At 43.8% G+C, this 14,132-nt stretch overlaps 2 protein-coding genes and 1 non-coding gene across 3 annotated transcripts; 2 read left to right on the top strand and 1 right to left on the bottom strand.

Annotated features, from left to right (window-relative positions):
• Positions 1 to 511: 511 nt before the first annotated feature.
• Positions 512 to 584, bottom strand: TRNAR-ACG (transfer RNA arginine (anticodon ACG)). Its single transcript has one exon. It is a non-coding gene; the product is annotated as a tRNA-Arg (tRNA).
• A 155-nt stretch (positions 585 to 739) lies between these two features.
• Positions 740 to 1,704, top strand: LOC127756759 (uncharacterized). The gene is made up of 2 exons (XM_052282134.1): positions 740 to 951; positions 1,050 to 1,704. The coding sequence occupies exons 1-2, from the start codon at positions 817 to 819 to the stop codon at positions 1,485 to 1,487; spliced, it is 573 nt and encodes a 190-aa protein (XP_052138094.1). The 5' UTR covers positions 740 to 816; the 3' UTR covers positions 1,488 to 1,704.
• A 919-nt stretch (positions 1,705 to 2,623) lies between these two features.
• Positions 2,624 to 11,371, top strand: LOC127757215 (uncharacterized). The gene is made up of 17 exons (XM_052282685.1): positions 2,624 to 2,787; positions 2,914 to 3,019; positions 3,111 to 3,260; positions 3,523 to 3,722; positions 3,804 to 3,939; positions 4,123 to 4,446; positions 4,616 to 4,683; positions 4,831 to 4,945; positions 5,146 to 5,251; positions 5,747 to 5,840; positions 5,929 to 6,119; positions 6,244 to 6,343; positions 6,428 to 6,544; positions 6,971 to 7,027; positions 7,133 to 7,231; positions 8,294 to 9,387; positions 10,970 to 11,371. Exons 1-16 carry the CDS (start codon positions 2,680 to 2,682, stop codon positions 9,296 to 9,298), a joined length of 2,976 nt encoding a protein of 991 aa, XP_052138645.1. The 5' UTR covers positions 2,624 to 2,679; the 3' UTR covers positions 9,299 to 9,387; positions 10,970 to 11,371.
• Positions 11,372 to 14,132: the final 2,761 nt, after the last annotated feature.

The following is a 14,132-nucleotide window of genomic DNA, read 5'->3' as shown; positions in this document are numbered from 1 at the left end:
CTCGAGGTCTACGTGCCGCTCGCATGCACCCTCCGGTTCCTGCAGGCGCAGCCGCGCAGGCATCGTCGTGCCGATGATGGCCGTCCGCGCTCGCCCGCAGCCCGCCGGCTCTCCGCCCGCTGCTGCCCTGAAGAATAGATGAGAGGAGAGAAAAGAGAGAAGAGAAGAGGAGAAGAAAAGAGATGTACAACTTATATGTGAGTCTCACGTACTTTTTTTATTTTTTTCTGATTAGGATGTCACATCAGCAAAACCACCCAAATATACTGCTTTGGGACCTTTTTTTGAACGGTTTAAGTAAGTTTAGGATACACATTTCTGGTTTTGTAGTTAAGGACCTCAAAAAATCTTGTTGTTAAGTTGAGGGACCTCCTGTGAACTTATTCCTTGAGATTTATGGTCGGCCCATTTGCGCTACATTTGGCCCAATTAAAATACCCTCTTATAGGCCTTAAATGGGCCAAATACCAAAAACCCTATTAAAAAATGCCCAAATTAGACAAACAGAGCACGATTCCACTGGGGATCGAACCCAGAATCTCTGGTTCCGTAGACCAGCGCCTTATCCATTGGGCCATGGAATCATCTTGTCCTTAATCTTCTCTAATCACTACTAATTCCCCTTAATCTTTTAATTAGGGATTAATCATGCGTCTCTGACATGGGATTTCCAGCCTGTAGGGGATCGCCACGTGTCCCTGGGCGGATCAGAGAGGCCACCACATCATCATCTCCAAGCTAGTGGTGAGCTAGGCTGCACGAGAAGTCGAGAAGAACGAGAGGTGTACGTGTGGTGGTAGGAGAGGGAATCCATCCATGGTGATGGACGCAGCTAGAGCGGTGGCGATGCCGTCGCTGTCGCCGGCCACCGTCGCGGCGAGGCCGAGCAGCCGCCGCCTTCACAAGGTCGCCGCCATGGCCACCCAGAAGCCCACCTCCGGCACAAGAAGGGTAAGTCTTAAGTCTTCTTCCTCTTCCCCATGGCGTGTGAGCTTGTAGATCGATCGATCGATCAATCGGGCTAACGGCGGCGAGCGGCGGCGGTGCAGGGGACGACGGTGTACTTCCCGGTGGGGGAGCCGGGGCCGAGGCAGACGACGAGCGGGAAGGCGGCGGCGCCGCCGGTGAAGCTGCTGACGAACGTGGAGAAGCTGCGGCTGCTGACGAAGGCGGAGAAGGCGGGGCTCCTGTCGGCGGCGGAGCGCGCCGGGCTGTCGCTGTCGGCGGTGGAGCGGCTGGGCCTGCTGTCCAAGGCGGAGGAGCTGGAGGTGCTGTCGGCGGCGACCGACCCGGGCACCCCCGGCGCGCTGCTCGGCGTCGCGCTGCTGCTGCTCGCCGCCGGCCCCGCCGTCGTCTACCTCGTCCCGGAGGAGTACCCATGGGAGGTCGCCGTCCAGGCCGTGGTCGCGCTCGCCTGCGTCGTCGGTGGCTCCACCGCCTTCGCCGCCTCCAGCTTCGTGTCCAAGCTCCAGAGCTCGTCCAGCTGAAGCGATTACATGCTCACTGCCTTAGCTTTGAGTGATTAATTACCACTTAAATTGCAATTAGTGTGTAATTAAGCAGAGTATTTAGTGTGTATATCAATTACTGTGCCCCTACCCTACGCCTTGATTTTGTACGAGAGCATTGGTGTACCTGCAAAAATTGTATCAAACCTAGTATTATCTGATAATTGTATCTAAATGGCTTGGCAAGGTTAATTTACCTAGCTGATGTTGATTAGAATGTGACGTGCATACGTACAGTGAGTATGCATAAAACATGCTATATTTATAAATTTTTTTTCTCTACTTTATCTTAAATTTTGTATATTTCTAACCCATGTATCATTGCTCGGTATTTTATATCTTTCTCTACCATCACTATATATATCATTCTCATTTGTATGTTTACGTAGTATCCAATCAGTACCTAAATCAACAAAACTAGTCGTGTAATGTCCTTTTAACCTTAGTTCGCACGCGCAAGATAAGTTTATGTAACAAAACAAGAATTTTACAAGATCATACACTAGATTACACCCACCCGACAAGTTCGTATACCGCGGATGCAATTTACTCTTATTTTAAAGCATGGACTTAAAAGAAATTCGAAACTTAGTTTTCCGGATCAGCTATAATTATGGCGACAGATTTTTCCCACAAACGCAGTCGAATTTTCAGCCTTAGGATTGGCATGAAGATTCGTGCTCACGGGGCATCAGCACACACGCTTTGCTGTGATTGGTTCTGACATGGCGTAGATGCATACTGATATGCTTTTTAAACTTTGTTGTTGTTGTAAATTATATATTTATATAAATTTACATAGTAGTTACACCTCACTAACACACTATTTACATATGTAATTTTAGGATTTATATATGTAATTTTAAGACTTACATATGTAATTTTGGGTCTTATATTGTAAATACACTAAAATTACATATGTAATTTAGTGACTTACAATATAAACATATGCCGACTATATTTTGTGAAAAATATGGCGCCATAAATATAGCTAGTCCCAAAAAAAAATTCTTTTGTAAAGCTAATAGTCACAGCCTGAACTCGTCAAATGCAAATATACTTCTTCTTCGGGTCTTTCCTGCAAATTGGCAAGCATACGAGTATTTGCACTTGACTTCACGCGGCTACGGCTTGGCTCGAGCAACTGACAAGTGGGGTCCAGGAGCCAGCGATGTGCGGCATAGCCCTCGTCCTCTCCGGCGGCGGCCGCGTAGTCGTCGCTCCCTCCGCCGCCGCCGCCGCCGCCGTTGCTGCCGTCGGAATCCAACCAAGCGACGAGGTACTGTTCCTACCATCCTCGAATGGAAAAGTATGGAAACCCCCTCCCTTTCGGATTGGCATCCGCCGTGGTTTCCCAAACCCTAAACCCTGGAATCGAGTTAGTTAGCCTGGTGCGTGCTTGCAGGGGAAGGGCGTGACGGTGGATGAGCTCAAGGCAGCCCTGCGGCGGCGTGGCCCGGATAGCCTCGGCTGCGAGAGGCTCCGCGTCCGCGCGGATGGCACGACCTTAGGTTGCTTTGTAACCCCCTGTGCTTGGGAGTTGGGAGTTTTGGTTGATTAATTGCTTCGGGCGTTTCGTGATTTGATTGTCCTGCGTTTCAGGGAGTGATGGGTGTGATTGTGGAGTTGGGAATGGGGGTGATGTGGGTGACACTGAGTTGTGCTTCATCGGAGCAACGCTGCAGCTCAGGGGAGCTGAGCCGATTTTGCAACCGATGGTGGGTCAATCAGGAAATGTTTTAGTATATAACGGTAATTCTGCTCATCTAAAATTTTCCCTGTTACTATTACCAATTGATTCCTTTTCGTATTTCATTGTGTGGAACGTATGCTATTGTGGTGTAAGATATAGCCTTTACATGTACCGATTTCCATACTCTGGGACTTTTCCTGATTGATGATTCGAACTCGTGCATCGATTGACTTTTTAGTAGCGTATTAGTGTTGCTTCCATGTTAGTAGTTGAGTGATTAGCTTACTTGAACTTGATACTGAAACTATTTTTTCAATTAAGGTGAGATCTATGGAGGAGTCCATGTTGCTGATGACCAAAATGATACTCAATCACTTCTGTCATCACTGGAATCTTGTTGTTCCTGTGAGTGCCATGCTCTTTTTAGAGATGAAGCATGTCTCTGTTGTGGAAGTGTTGGGAAATCAGTTCCACAGATCCTTTCCACAATCAAAGGCCCCTGGGCTTTGATATACTGGCAGGCAGGTAATCGTGATGTTTGTCCTGTTTGCAATTTGTTGTAGATTGAACTTTCTAACACCTGAGCCTGCTTGAACTCTCAGAAGGACTCAAAAACAATGTGGTTTGGCCGGGATGCATTCGGGAGAAGAAGCCTCTTGGTACATTGGCCGTCACCTGATGATCCACGCTTTATATTATCATCAGTATCACCCCCTTCATTTGCAAGTAATAACTCTGGTAAGATATTTTTAATCTTGATGTGCCTACCATATCAAATGTTTGCATATATTCTGTTCTTTTACAAAAAAATTTGAAAATTTCACCTAATACTTCAAATTCTATTCATGCTTTGGAGAGTGATTATTACTCTCTACTTGATTGATAATCATCTCATTTATATACTCTTCTTCACTCCTACAGCGCCAACTGTCAAAGTTATGGAGTCAGGGGAAGATAATGATTTTCCTGAGTCCACCAACATGAGTTACTGGGAAGAGCTTCCTTGTGGGATATACAGCATCCAATTGAAAAGCCTTGAAAAAAGTGGCATGTGTATGAAGGAAGCATGTGTCTCCGAAGTTAGGAGGCATGACTGGATCAACTCTTCATTGGATGAATTAATCCAATGGAAGAGGAAATCGATAGTTCCTACTGTGGATGACTTAACTTCACATCAGAATTCTGTAGGGGACTATTGTTTGTCTCAGAGCTTCAGAAACTCAACCGAAGCTGACAAAAATGCTGGTAAGGGCCTAATTGACTGGGAAATAGAGATCTTTTCTTCTATGTTTCCAGCAGTTCACATAAAGCAGTAAAGTTCTACAGATAATTACTCCTGAAGTTTTTTGAAACAAAATACTGTTAAGGAAAGTTGCTAATACAGATACTTCTTTACAATTATATTTCCATTCAGCGTATAAGGTGTTGATTGCGTTGCGGGAATCTGTAATGCTGCGAACCAATTTGAACAGACTCTTTCAGGTGAGTGACCACCAAGGCACTGACTTAAAACTGCTATATGACTTTTTTCCCCAACTCCAGCAGGCTACTTGAAAATAGTTCTATATTGTCTGGACCTTGTTGTGTTTCTTGTTATATACTGTATTGATAGTCCATTCTTGTGGACAGGATGATCTAAATAAACTAAAGGATGATGAGCTAGCCCCAATAGCAATCCTTTTCTCCGGTGGCTTGGACTCCATGATACTTGCAGCATTATTAGACCAGTGCCTTGATTCCAAATGTAAGTTCAACTATTGCTTTTACTGTTTCTTGTTCAATACTGTTAGCAGTTCAATATATTAGCCAACCGTTGCTTTTATTGTGTTCAGTACTCTTAAGAATTTTAAATTTTTATAGTACATTAGTGCAAGAAGATTAGCTGCTTATGCTACACACTATACTTCAATATATATGAGGAACAGTTATTGAAATTTTGAACAGGGACAATTGATTTGTTGAATGTCAGTTTTGATGGGCAACTTGCTCCAGATAGGATTTCTGCACTGGCAGGACTGAAGGAACTTCAGAGAATTTCCCCTATCCGTAGGTGATTTGACTTCTGAACATCTCACATCCTTAGCCATGAGCTACCTTTGGTCAAGTCTTAACTGTTTTGCACACTTCAATTGCACAAGATTTCTGTTTAATTGAATTATGTACTCCCTTTTTGACACTCTCATGTGGGGGCTCCCCTGCAGTGTTTTTGTAAAAAAAAAAATTGACACTCTTACAGCCTGATGAATTATTTGCCTGTTTTGTTTCCTTCTATAATCTTCTAGCTGGCCAGTGAATTTGATCAAGCCACCGATGCAAATTGAATATATTATGTTTAATTACACTTTTGTGCCTTCTTATTGATAGCTCATCCATGTTTACCTTCCATTTGTTTTCTTCTATAATCAAGTGGAAGCCTTTTGATTGGACTTCCTTATTTCCATACTCTCGTTACTAAATACTTCTCTACCCCTTTTTATTGTTTACCATGCTGCAATCATTATGTTTGTGTAGTGCTAAATCGAGCTGTTTGTTTTCTTACTCGCAGATGGCGTCTTGTTGAGATTGACACAGTTTTGACAAACTTGAAAGGAGAAAGTGAACATGTGATGTCACTTATATACCCTTCAAATACTTATATGGTTTGTACCTTGGTTATAGCTTTGATATATTACTTCAAATGTTTTACAGTAGCTTTATAAAGTTAAAATTCTGCTTTTTTTTGTACAGGATTTAAATATTGGTATAGCTCTCTGGTTGGCTGCTGGTGGGGATGGTTGGGTGGATGGAAGTATATGCAACATCCAAGATGGTTGTCGCTACAAGTACAAGTCAACTTCTAGAGTTCTTTTAGTCGGTTCTGGGGCTGATGAGCAGTGCGCTGGTTATGGAAGACATAGGACTAAATATAGACTTGGAGGGTATGTGCGTAAGCATCGATTTGTTTGTTCTATACTTGCATATCAGGTTGTGCAATGCATACCCCATGAGATGTTCTTACACTGCAACTGCAAGAATATTGAATTTTTTTTTGCCTCTATTTAGCTGGGTTTTACTTGATGAGGAGATGAGACTAGATGTACAGAGAATCTGGAAAAGAAATATGGGAAGAGACGATAGGTGCATTTCTGACCATGGCAAGGAGGTAATTTCGGTCATGCTTTCTGAATTAGAAATGTTCAGCAATTTTTGTTTAGCAATCTGATGTGTACTACTGTCCATGCTACAGGCACGTTTTCCATTTCTTGATGAGAATGTGATCAAAACTTTGTTGGAAATTCCATTGTGGGATATTGCTAAACTTGATGAACCTGTCGGAAAGGGCGACAAGAAGATCTTGAGAGAGGTTTGTGCTTGTTCTGAGCTTAGTCCATATGGGGGCTGTTACATTAAATTGAAGTTCGCATTTGAAATTCACATATAACTCATTGAGTAAAAGCAACACATAGAATTCCTTTTCTAGAAAAAAAATAGTTCTGGTGGAGCATGATTTGCATTCTTGTGTTTCAATGCATTGATTTTTGTTAAGTAGTAACATGTACTCCCTCCGTTTCATAATGTGAGACTTTCTAGCATTGCCCACCTTCATATAGATGTTAATGTATCTAGACACATATGTATATCTAGATTTATTAACATCTATATGAATGTGGGAAATATTAGAACGTCAAACGGAGGAAGTACATGATACATCACGATGCATAAATCTTCTTTTTGTAACTCAATATCTGTGGGTGACGTTAATACATACATATCTGTGATGATGTTGAAGGTTGCAAACCTACTGGGCTTAAAAGAGGCTGCACTTCAACCAAAGCGGGCAATCCAGGTGCATATACCAACCAATTAATTCCATAGAATTAATATTTAAAGAAAACATAGAAGCTGTAGTTTGTGACTTGACACCACTACTCCCATCCTATGCTTCACGCAGTTTGGTTCAAGAATAGCGAGAGAATCAAACCGCAAGAACTTCGGGAGCAACCGAGCCGCGAACCAGGCTTCCGCTGGCAGCGTGGAGATTCACCAGCGTGCACGCTGAGAGGATCTCTCCCATGGCTGCACAGCGAGCTGAGATGATCAGTAGAGGCCACAAACTCCCTTGCTCTTCTGCTCCACTAAAGCGAAGTCTGACTGCGACTCGCCATTTCGCCATGCTGCCCGAGATTGCTTCCCACCGCGATGCTGGATACCGTCAGAGGTTGCAAAGTTGGGTTCCCCAGAAGTTCACCAGATGTGGTTGTGATCATGCCGTGATGGGGATGGAGCATGCAATGTTCTACTACTACCTATATTCTGTCAAATTTTGTTACTCATATACTCTGCCATCCATTGCAAGTTCTCAAACCTGTATCAGGGAGATCTGGTTATTAGTAGTGCATTGTGTATTCTTTTCATTCGACGATTTGGGCCTAATTGGGCCGTGCTACAAGTTGGCCCATAAAACCGTGCCACCAGGCTAATCCAATCACCGAGCGCCACGTGTCTTCGTCTTCCAGCTCCGCGCACCACCCACCGCCTCCTCCTCTATAAAGCCATCCTCTCTCTCTCTCTCCCCTTCGTCTCCACCTCGACCTTCCCCCCACTTCGCTTCGCGTGCTCGGATCCGAATCCAAACCCTCCTCCAAGCCCTAATCCAATCCACCCAACGGTCTCCTCCTCCTCCCCTCTCCGCTTCCCCCCCGAAACCCTAAACCCCCACCTCCTCCCCCCACCCGCGGTTTCCCGCCCGATCCCCACCGCCGCGCGCTCAATCCGGGTTCGAATTCGAATCCCAGCTCGAGGCGCCCGCCCGATTCGACCCCCCGCGGCTACTGCTGCTGCTGCTGCCTCGAGACCTCCAGCTCAGCCGGCTTGGCGCGGATGGTGGCGTCCCTGGCGGCGTCGAGACCGAGGCCGAGCCCTAGCTCCGGATCTGGGAGGAGGAACCCCGCCACGCCCGCGAGGTGTTCGACGGAATGAGCGGTCGGGTTGGGGGTGGAGGAGGAGAGGAGGCGGCGGAAGCATGAGCGGGGGCGGAGGGGGAGGAGGCGGGAGCGGGAGCGGGAGCCGGGACGAGTACGGTAGGGCGGTGGCGCGGGCGGCCGTGGCGCAGGCGCTGGAGGCGGCCGGGTTCGACTGCGCGCACCGCTCGGCGGTGGACGCGCTCGTCGACGTCAGCCTCCGCTACGTCGTGCACCTCGGCAGGACCGCGGCGTTCAACGCCAATCTCGCCGGCCGCGTCCTCGCCAACGAGTACGACATCATACAGGCGCTCGAGGAGATCGGCACCGATTTCGATGGGTTCGTCGGCGCGGCCACCTCCGACCGCTGCCTCGTCGGCTCGGGCGTCGTCAGGGAGCTGATTGATTACGTTGAGTCCAAGCCCGAGGTGCCGTTCGTGCGGCCTTTGCCTAGCTTCCCGGTGCCGCGCGTGGAGCCGCAGCCAGCTCAAAGCTTCGCGATGGCCGGGAAGGAGTCTGGGATGAAGCATGTGCCGGAATGGCTCCCGGTGTTCCCGGATCCACACACGTACATAAGGACAGAGGTTTGGAGCGAAGAGGAGGCCAAGGCCAGGGTGGACAAGGTTGAGCAGGTGCGGCAGCGGAGGAAGGCTGAGAAGTCACTGCTCAGCTTGCAGCGGCGGTTGGCACTTGCAGGTGCTGATGGATTTAGGCCAGCGGTTACAGAGAATACTGTGGAAAAGGGGAAGGAGATACAGGTGGCTGGGAGCAAGAGAAATCCATTCCTTGAGCCTGCATTGCCACCTGGGGAGAAGGAGGTGTCTGATGTTGCTATGCAACCACAGAGGAGGAAAATCTCTGTCCTCGACGCATTTGCACCAGCGATTCAGGCTGCAAACATGATGGACATTGATACTGGGCCAGGTTGGGACAACAATCAGAGTCAGAAGAGCATTGTTCCCAAAGAGAGGGCACCGGTGCACCTCAAGATTGGAATTGATAAGAAGCCGTTATCAGCTGCGTTGAATTCAAAACCCCTGGATCTGAGGGAGGATCCGTCTTTCTTGAAGGAGGAAGTAAAGGATGAGCGGAAGCGGAGGGCGGGCATGATACTAAGGGCATCAATGGAGAACCCACAGGAGCTTCCGCAGCTTTAATGCTGCATAATGTTGATCTTGGGATAAGCAGAGCTATCAACATTGTACATGTTTTCTTTTTCTGGATCTTCAATGCGCGTTATCTCAAGGTATGTTGGAGTGTTCCCGCTTGTATAACTAATTAGGGGCTTATGGCTAGTAAACTGTTAGCTTTAGAATTTCAGCAAGTAATACATTTGATAGAATGGAATAGGCCTACAGTGCTTTGTAATAATCATGTTGTTAAATTTCTATGTAGACATGAAACAGTGAAATGACAACTAGAACATGTGGCACATACTTGTTTTACACTGATAAATATTGAGGACAACTGGACAAGGATGCACATATTTGGACTTGTAGTGAAATGTTAATGGTGAATATGTGATTTGCTGAAATTTGGAATTTGTTGTGTTACATGTGTTAAACTTTAGTACCTAGCTGATTTGAAACAAGCTATTTGGTCAAGATAATGAATTATCATAACATTGGTTGTGTTTAGATCAATGAACACTGTATTACATTTTGCTTAACAGATGTGTCTTGTTTGATGATAAACTAGAATACATATATAGCAATGCACACACAGTGAAGAGGGTTTTGGTATGCCTGTTGGGACTAGGCAAACTAAACTACTGCTCTTGTTACCTCATATGGTCCGTATCCATTGCATCCCACCTGCGGTACAACTACTCAAAACTTAATGAAGAAATCTGTCAAGAATCAGAAGTTATCATTGTCCTGTGCTGGGTATACCGGTATAGATATACCCCCACCTTTCTGTTTTGGCTGCTTCACCCTTTATAGCTAAAAAGTGTGGAACTGTGGATCTTTTTATACTGCTAGTTAGTTAAGCATCATAATGTCTAAGTGTTACAAATGAATTATACATATTTTTTATGAGATATTTATGCTGTCCTACCTCCTTAAAGTGGATTCCCACTCTCTGACAGCTGAACTATTGGTTGCATGGTTTCTTGGTTAGAGCTGATATAGAAACTTGGTCAATGTTTTTTGGGAAGTTTTCCTGCACCGGTGGTTAAAAGGAAAAGCTCAATGCTGCTCACAGCAAACCTAATGATAGATGGATGACCACTCAAGTTCCCAACTGTTGAAAAGTGTTTAATAGTTTTCATGATCACAATGGAGGACATGCATGATTTCCCCTATTGAACAATCTCGCACCTATGTCAACAAAATGCAAAGTGATAATGATGCATAAAATCTGTCATGCAACGATATCAGTGTACTTTGAATAGTCTAGTAGTAGGATAGAAACTTTTTGTTGATTGACTTGTTAGGGCATTCCCAACCCAATGACTAGGATGGTGTCCATAGCATTAAATAAGTTGCCACCTAGGACAAAAAATGATGTGGCAAGTGAATAAATGAGGAAAGAGAAGGAAACCATGTCTTGCATGAGACATGGTTTCTACACAACATCCAAGACATCATGTGAGATAAGTAGCATTAAATTGAAGTATGGAATAGTGGTGTTTGCATTGGAAGAGTAGTGTCTAGTACTAGTTTCTTGATGATGTGGAGTTTATGGAAACCATGTCTAGTGTTATGGGTTGGGACTGCCCTTAGGGACCTTCCCAGTTTGCTTCAGAACTCATGTAGCAAATTAACTTTTTTATTAATACTCTGAACTGTGTTAATTTCTGACCAGATCAGTTGTGAATTGTGCAGGGTGGTATGACGCGATCCTGTTCCAAAGAACACCCAACCTGCACCCAACCAGACAACTGTAAGCTGGATTTGTTGTAACTATGACCACCATGCTGTTTCCCTCTATGGTCGATTCAAAAGGAGCTGATTTTGGAAGGTCGTGCTTCTTAGCCCCCTCAAAGCCATGGCCAGTCTTCATCCAAAGAATGATGCTCCTGCTCCCCTTTTGGTAATCAATCCTCTTTCCCGTGCCTACTCGTAGTAGAAAGAACGACTGATGTACAAAACCTGACTATGCTGACTAGGATGGATCGACATTTTACTTAGCGAGTTCCTCCCTCAAGGCAGTTTCCTGATGAAATGTGTAGAAGTCAGATTGAGATGGTCGATGCTGAAGCGAGTACTGATTGAGATTTTGTAGTTTGAGAATCGTTTATTTCCCATTTGCTTGCCATATAATGTGTCCTCAATGTTTACACCTGACGACGTTAAACTGGGCTGAAATCAGTTAAGTTAGCTCAGTCACACGTTGAATGGCCCGTTACTTCTAATGGGCTGATAATTTGATCGAGGCTGTCATGTTTAATGGGCCATGATAAATTTGACACACCAAAGTTGATTAACATGTCATTTTGGCCCATTACGTACGTTTGGTTAATGTCCCATCCCCAACCAGGTTGGGTTTTTTTAGGATGGAGGGAGTATGGCTCTTACTTTCTTCAATACTCAACTTACGCCCGTGTTTTCCGAAATATTTCTTCAAACTTCCAATTTTTCCTATCACATCAAAACTTTCCTACACACATAAACTTCTAACTTTCCTGTCGTATCGTTCTAATTTTAACCGAACTTCTAATTTTGGCGTGAACTAAACACAGCCTTAATACTATATATGTCGCTCCCTTTTATGCCTGATTTTTTTGGCGTGAACTAAACACAGCCTTAATACTATATATGTCGCTCCCTTTCATGCCTGATTTGCAACGACTTTGTTGTCAAAGGTATCAGTCTATCTATCGACTTGTAGTTTTGTCGAGTACTCTACTGGAGTCAAAGTCAGAGGTAAGGACAAGTGAACGAGAATCTGTGTGTTGCATTGTGCGTGCCACCTGTGTCAACCACTCGTCTAGTTAAGAGGATTAATTAATTTGAAAGCAACTGACCAGACGGTACTGAAGAGTGCAATTAATAGTCACCAGCTAGACCTTCACTGGATGTGTGATCAGTAGTTTTTGGAGTTATATTTTAAATGGCCTCGTTGGACAAAATAATCTGCAAATTCAATCAAATTCCTTCTGCATGCTTGCAAATGTGGCATAATGTAGCTGTCATTTTCGTTCTCTGTTCACTAGTAATATTATTATATACTGCCAACTTTGAATGAGAGACTGAAAATTTGATTTATTTCTTATTGAGACAAGATAAAGAAGGATAATCAAAACTATTCATGATCGGCAATTGCTCCAGCAAATAGTATAGGACATATACTGTACTATGCATATAAAAATCACATCACATACGACTGATAGGTCAACGTGTGGGGTTCTCTTTGAAGTAGTCCTGTCAACTTTCATGCCAAATTCAATTGATACACCATATTTAGGCCGTGTTTAGTTCACCTCTAACTATTTTCAACTTTCAACTTTCCTTCACATCACATCAAAAACTTTTCTATACACATAAACTTCCAAATTTTTTTTCAAACTACCAACTTTCCCTAAACTTTTAACTTTTTTCAGAAACTAAACACAGCCTTAATTGGCTTTGAAGTACTGTAGTTAGTTTTCAGTAGACCCTGCATCATCTTTAATTGGCTTCCAGTTGATTTACAGTGAGACTTTAATGCTCCATAAACCCTACGTATCAAAATATAAGCATTTTTAAAATAGTGCTAAGTAAAACCTTTTTTCTTTTAACTATTAATAGCAAGAAAATAAAAAAGATTAATCATGTAAAATTGATGTTACTAGATTTATCATTAAACAAACTATTATAATATTTAACTCTTTTTATTTAGATCATCTTACTTTTATAGTTATTGTTAGTCAAAGTAGCATCTTAAAATTGTATCGAGGTATTAAAAACTTATATTTTAGGGCGGAGGGCACATTTCACATGCATTTCACATGATCTCAAGCAAGCGGCCTCACAGTCCCCCCAACCCCCCCCCCCCCCCCCCCCCCCCCCCAAAAAAAAAAGAATTGCCAAGTGGCAACGTGCAATTCGTTCAAAAAAATGGCAACCTGAAAATAGTTGCAAGGAATATGCAACACAATATTCAATTGGGACACACCAACCAGATTCTAGTATATCTTATTCCAACTCCCTAAGACTAATATTAGGATAATGCACTAATTAACACCGATCAACATCACATCAAGTGCTCATGGCTCCATCCTAGCAAAACAACAAGAGAGGGAACAAAAAGGTGTTTTCAATGAGTCAGACCATACACCAAGCTTAGGAATATTTACTAATAATTGGATATGGATCACAATTCACAAGAGCAAGCAAGCATGCTGCACTATAGTGCTACTAACTGTCCAATGGCTGAACTGGCTTGGATCTGGAGGCGAATTTGTTGACCAGTTCTAGCCACTTTCATTGACTAAGCTAAGCTCACACACTCCATTGATCTCCTTCTTTGCAAGTTGCAAGTATGCAATGCTAAAAGCCACAAATTGATTGTACACCATGATCAGCCACCACTACAACAGTGGATCCAACCATGGAGATTTTAGTGGATGGCTCACCACACATCCCACTATATGTGTTCAGGGATAAACTTTGGTCTCCGAATTCTTGAACATTTTTCTCGTGGATAGGAGGTTTAGGCCTTGTTTAGTTCACATAACAAAATTTTTCTCGCTGTCACATCATACATGTATGGAGTATTAAAAGTAGAAAAAAACAATTACACAGATTGCATGTAAATTCCGAGATGAATCTTTTAAACCTAAATGCGTCATAATTTGACAATGTGGTGCTACAGTAAACATTTGCTAATGACGGATTAATTAGGCTTAATAAATTCGTCTAACAGTTTCGTGGCGAAATCTATAATTTGTTTTGTTATTAGACTACGTTTAATACTTCAAATGTGTGTCTGTATATCCGATGTGGCAACTAAATCTAAAATTTTTTCCCAAATAAACGAGGTCTTATTGTGAGGGAATACGGCGGG

The sequence above is a fragment of the Oryza glaberrima genome, chromosome 12 (genome assembly GCF_000147395.1).
Source record: "Oryza glaberrima chromosome 12, OglaRS2, whole genome shotgun sequence".
Lineage (NCBI taxonomy): Eukaryota > Viridiplantae > Streptophyta > Magnoliopsida > Poales > Poaceae > Oryza > Oryza glaberrima.
Note: the sequence above shows the minus strand (reverse complement) of the source record. Positions and strands in the feature narration are given on the sequence as shown.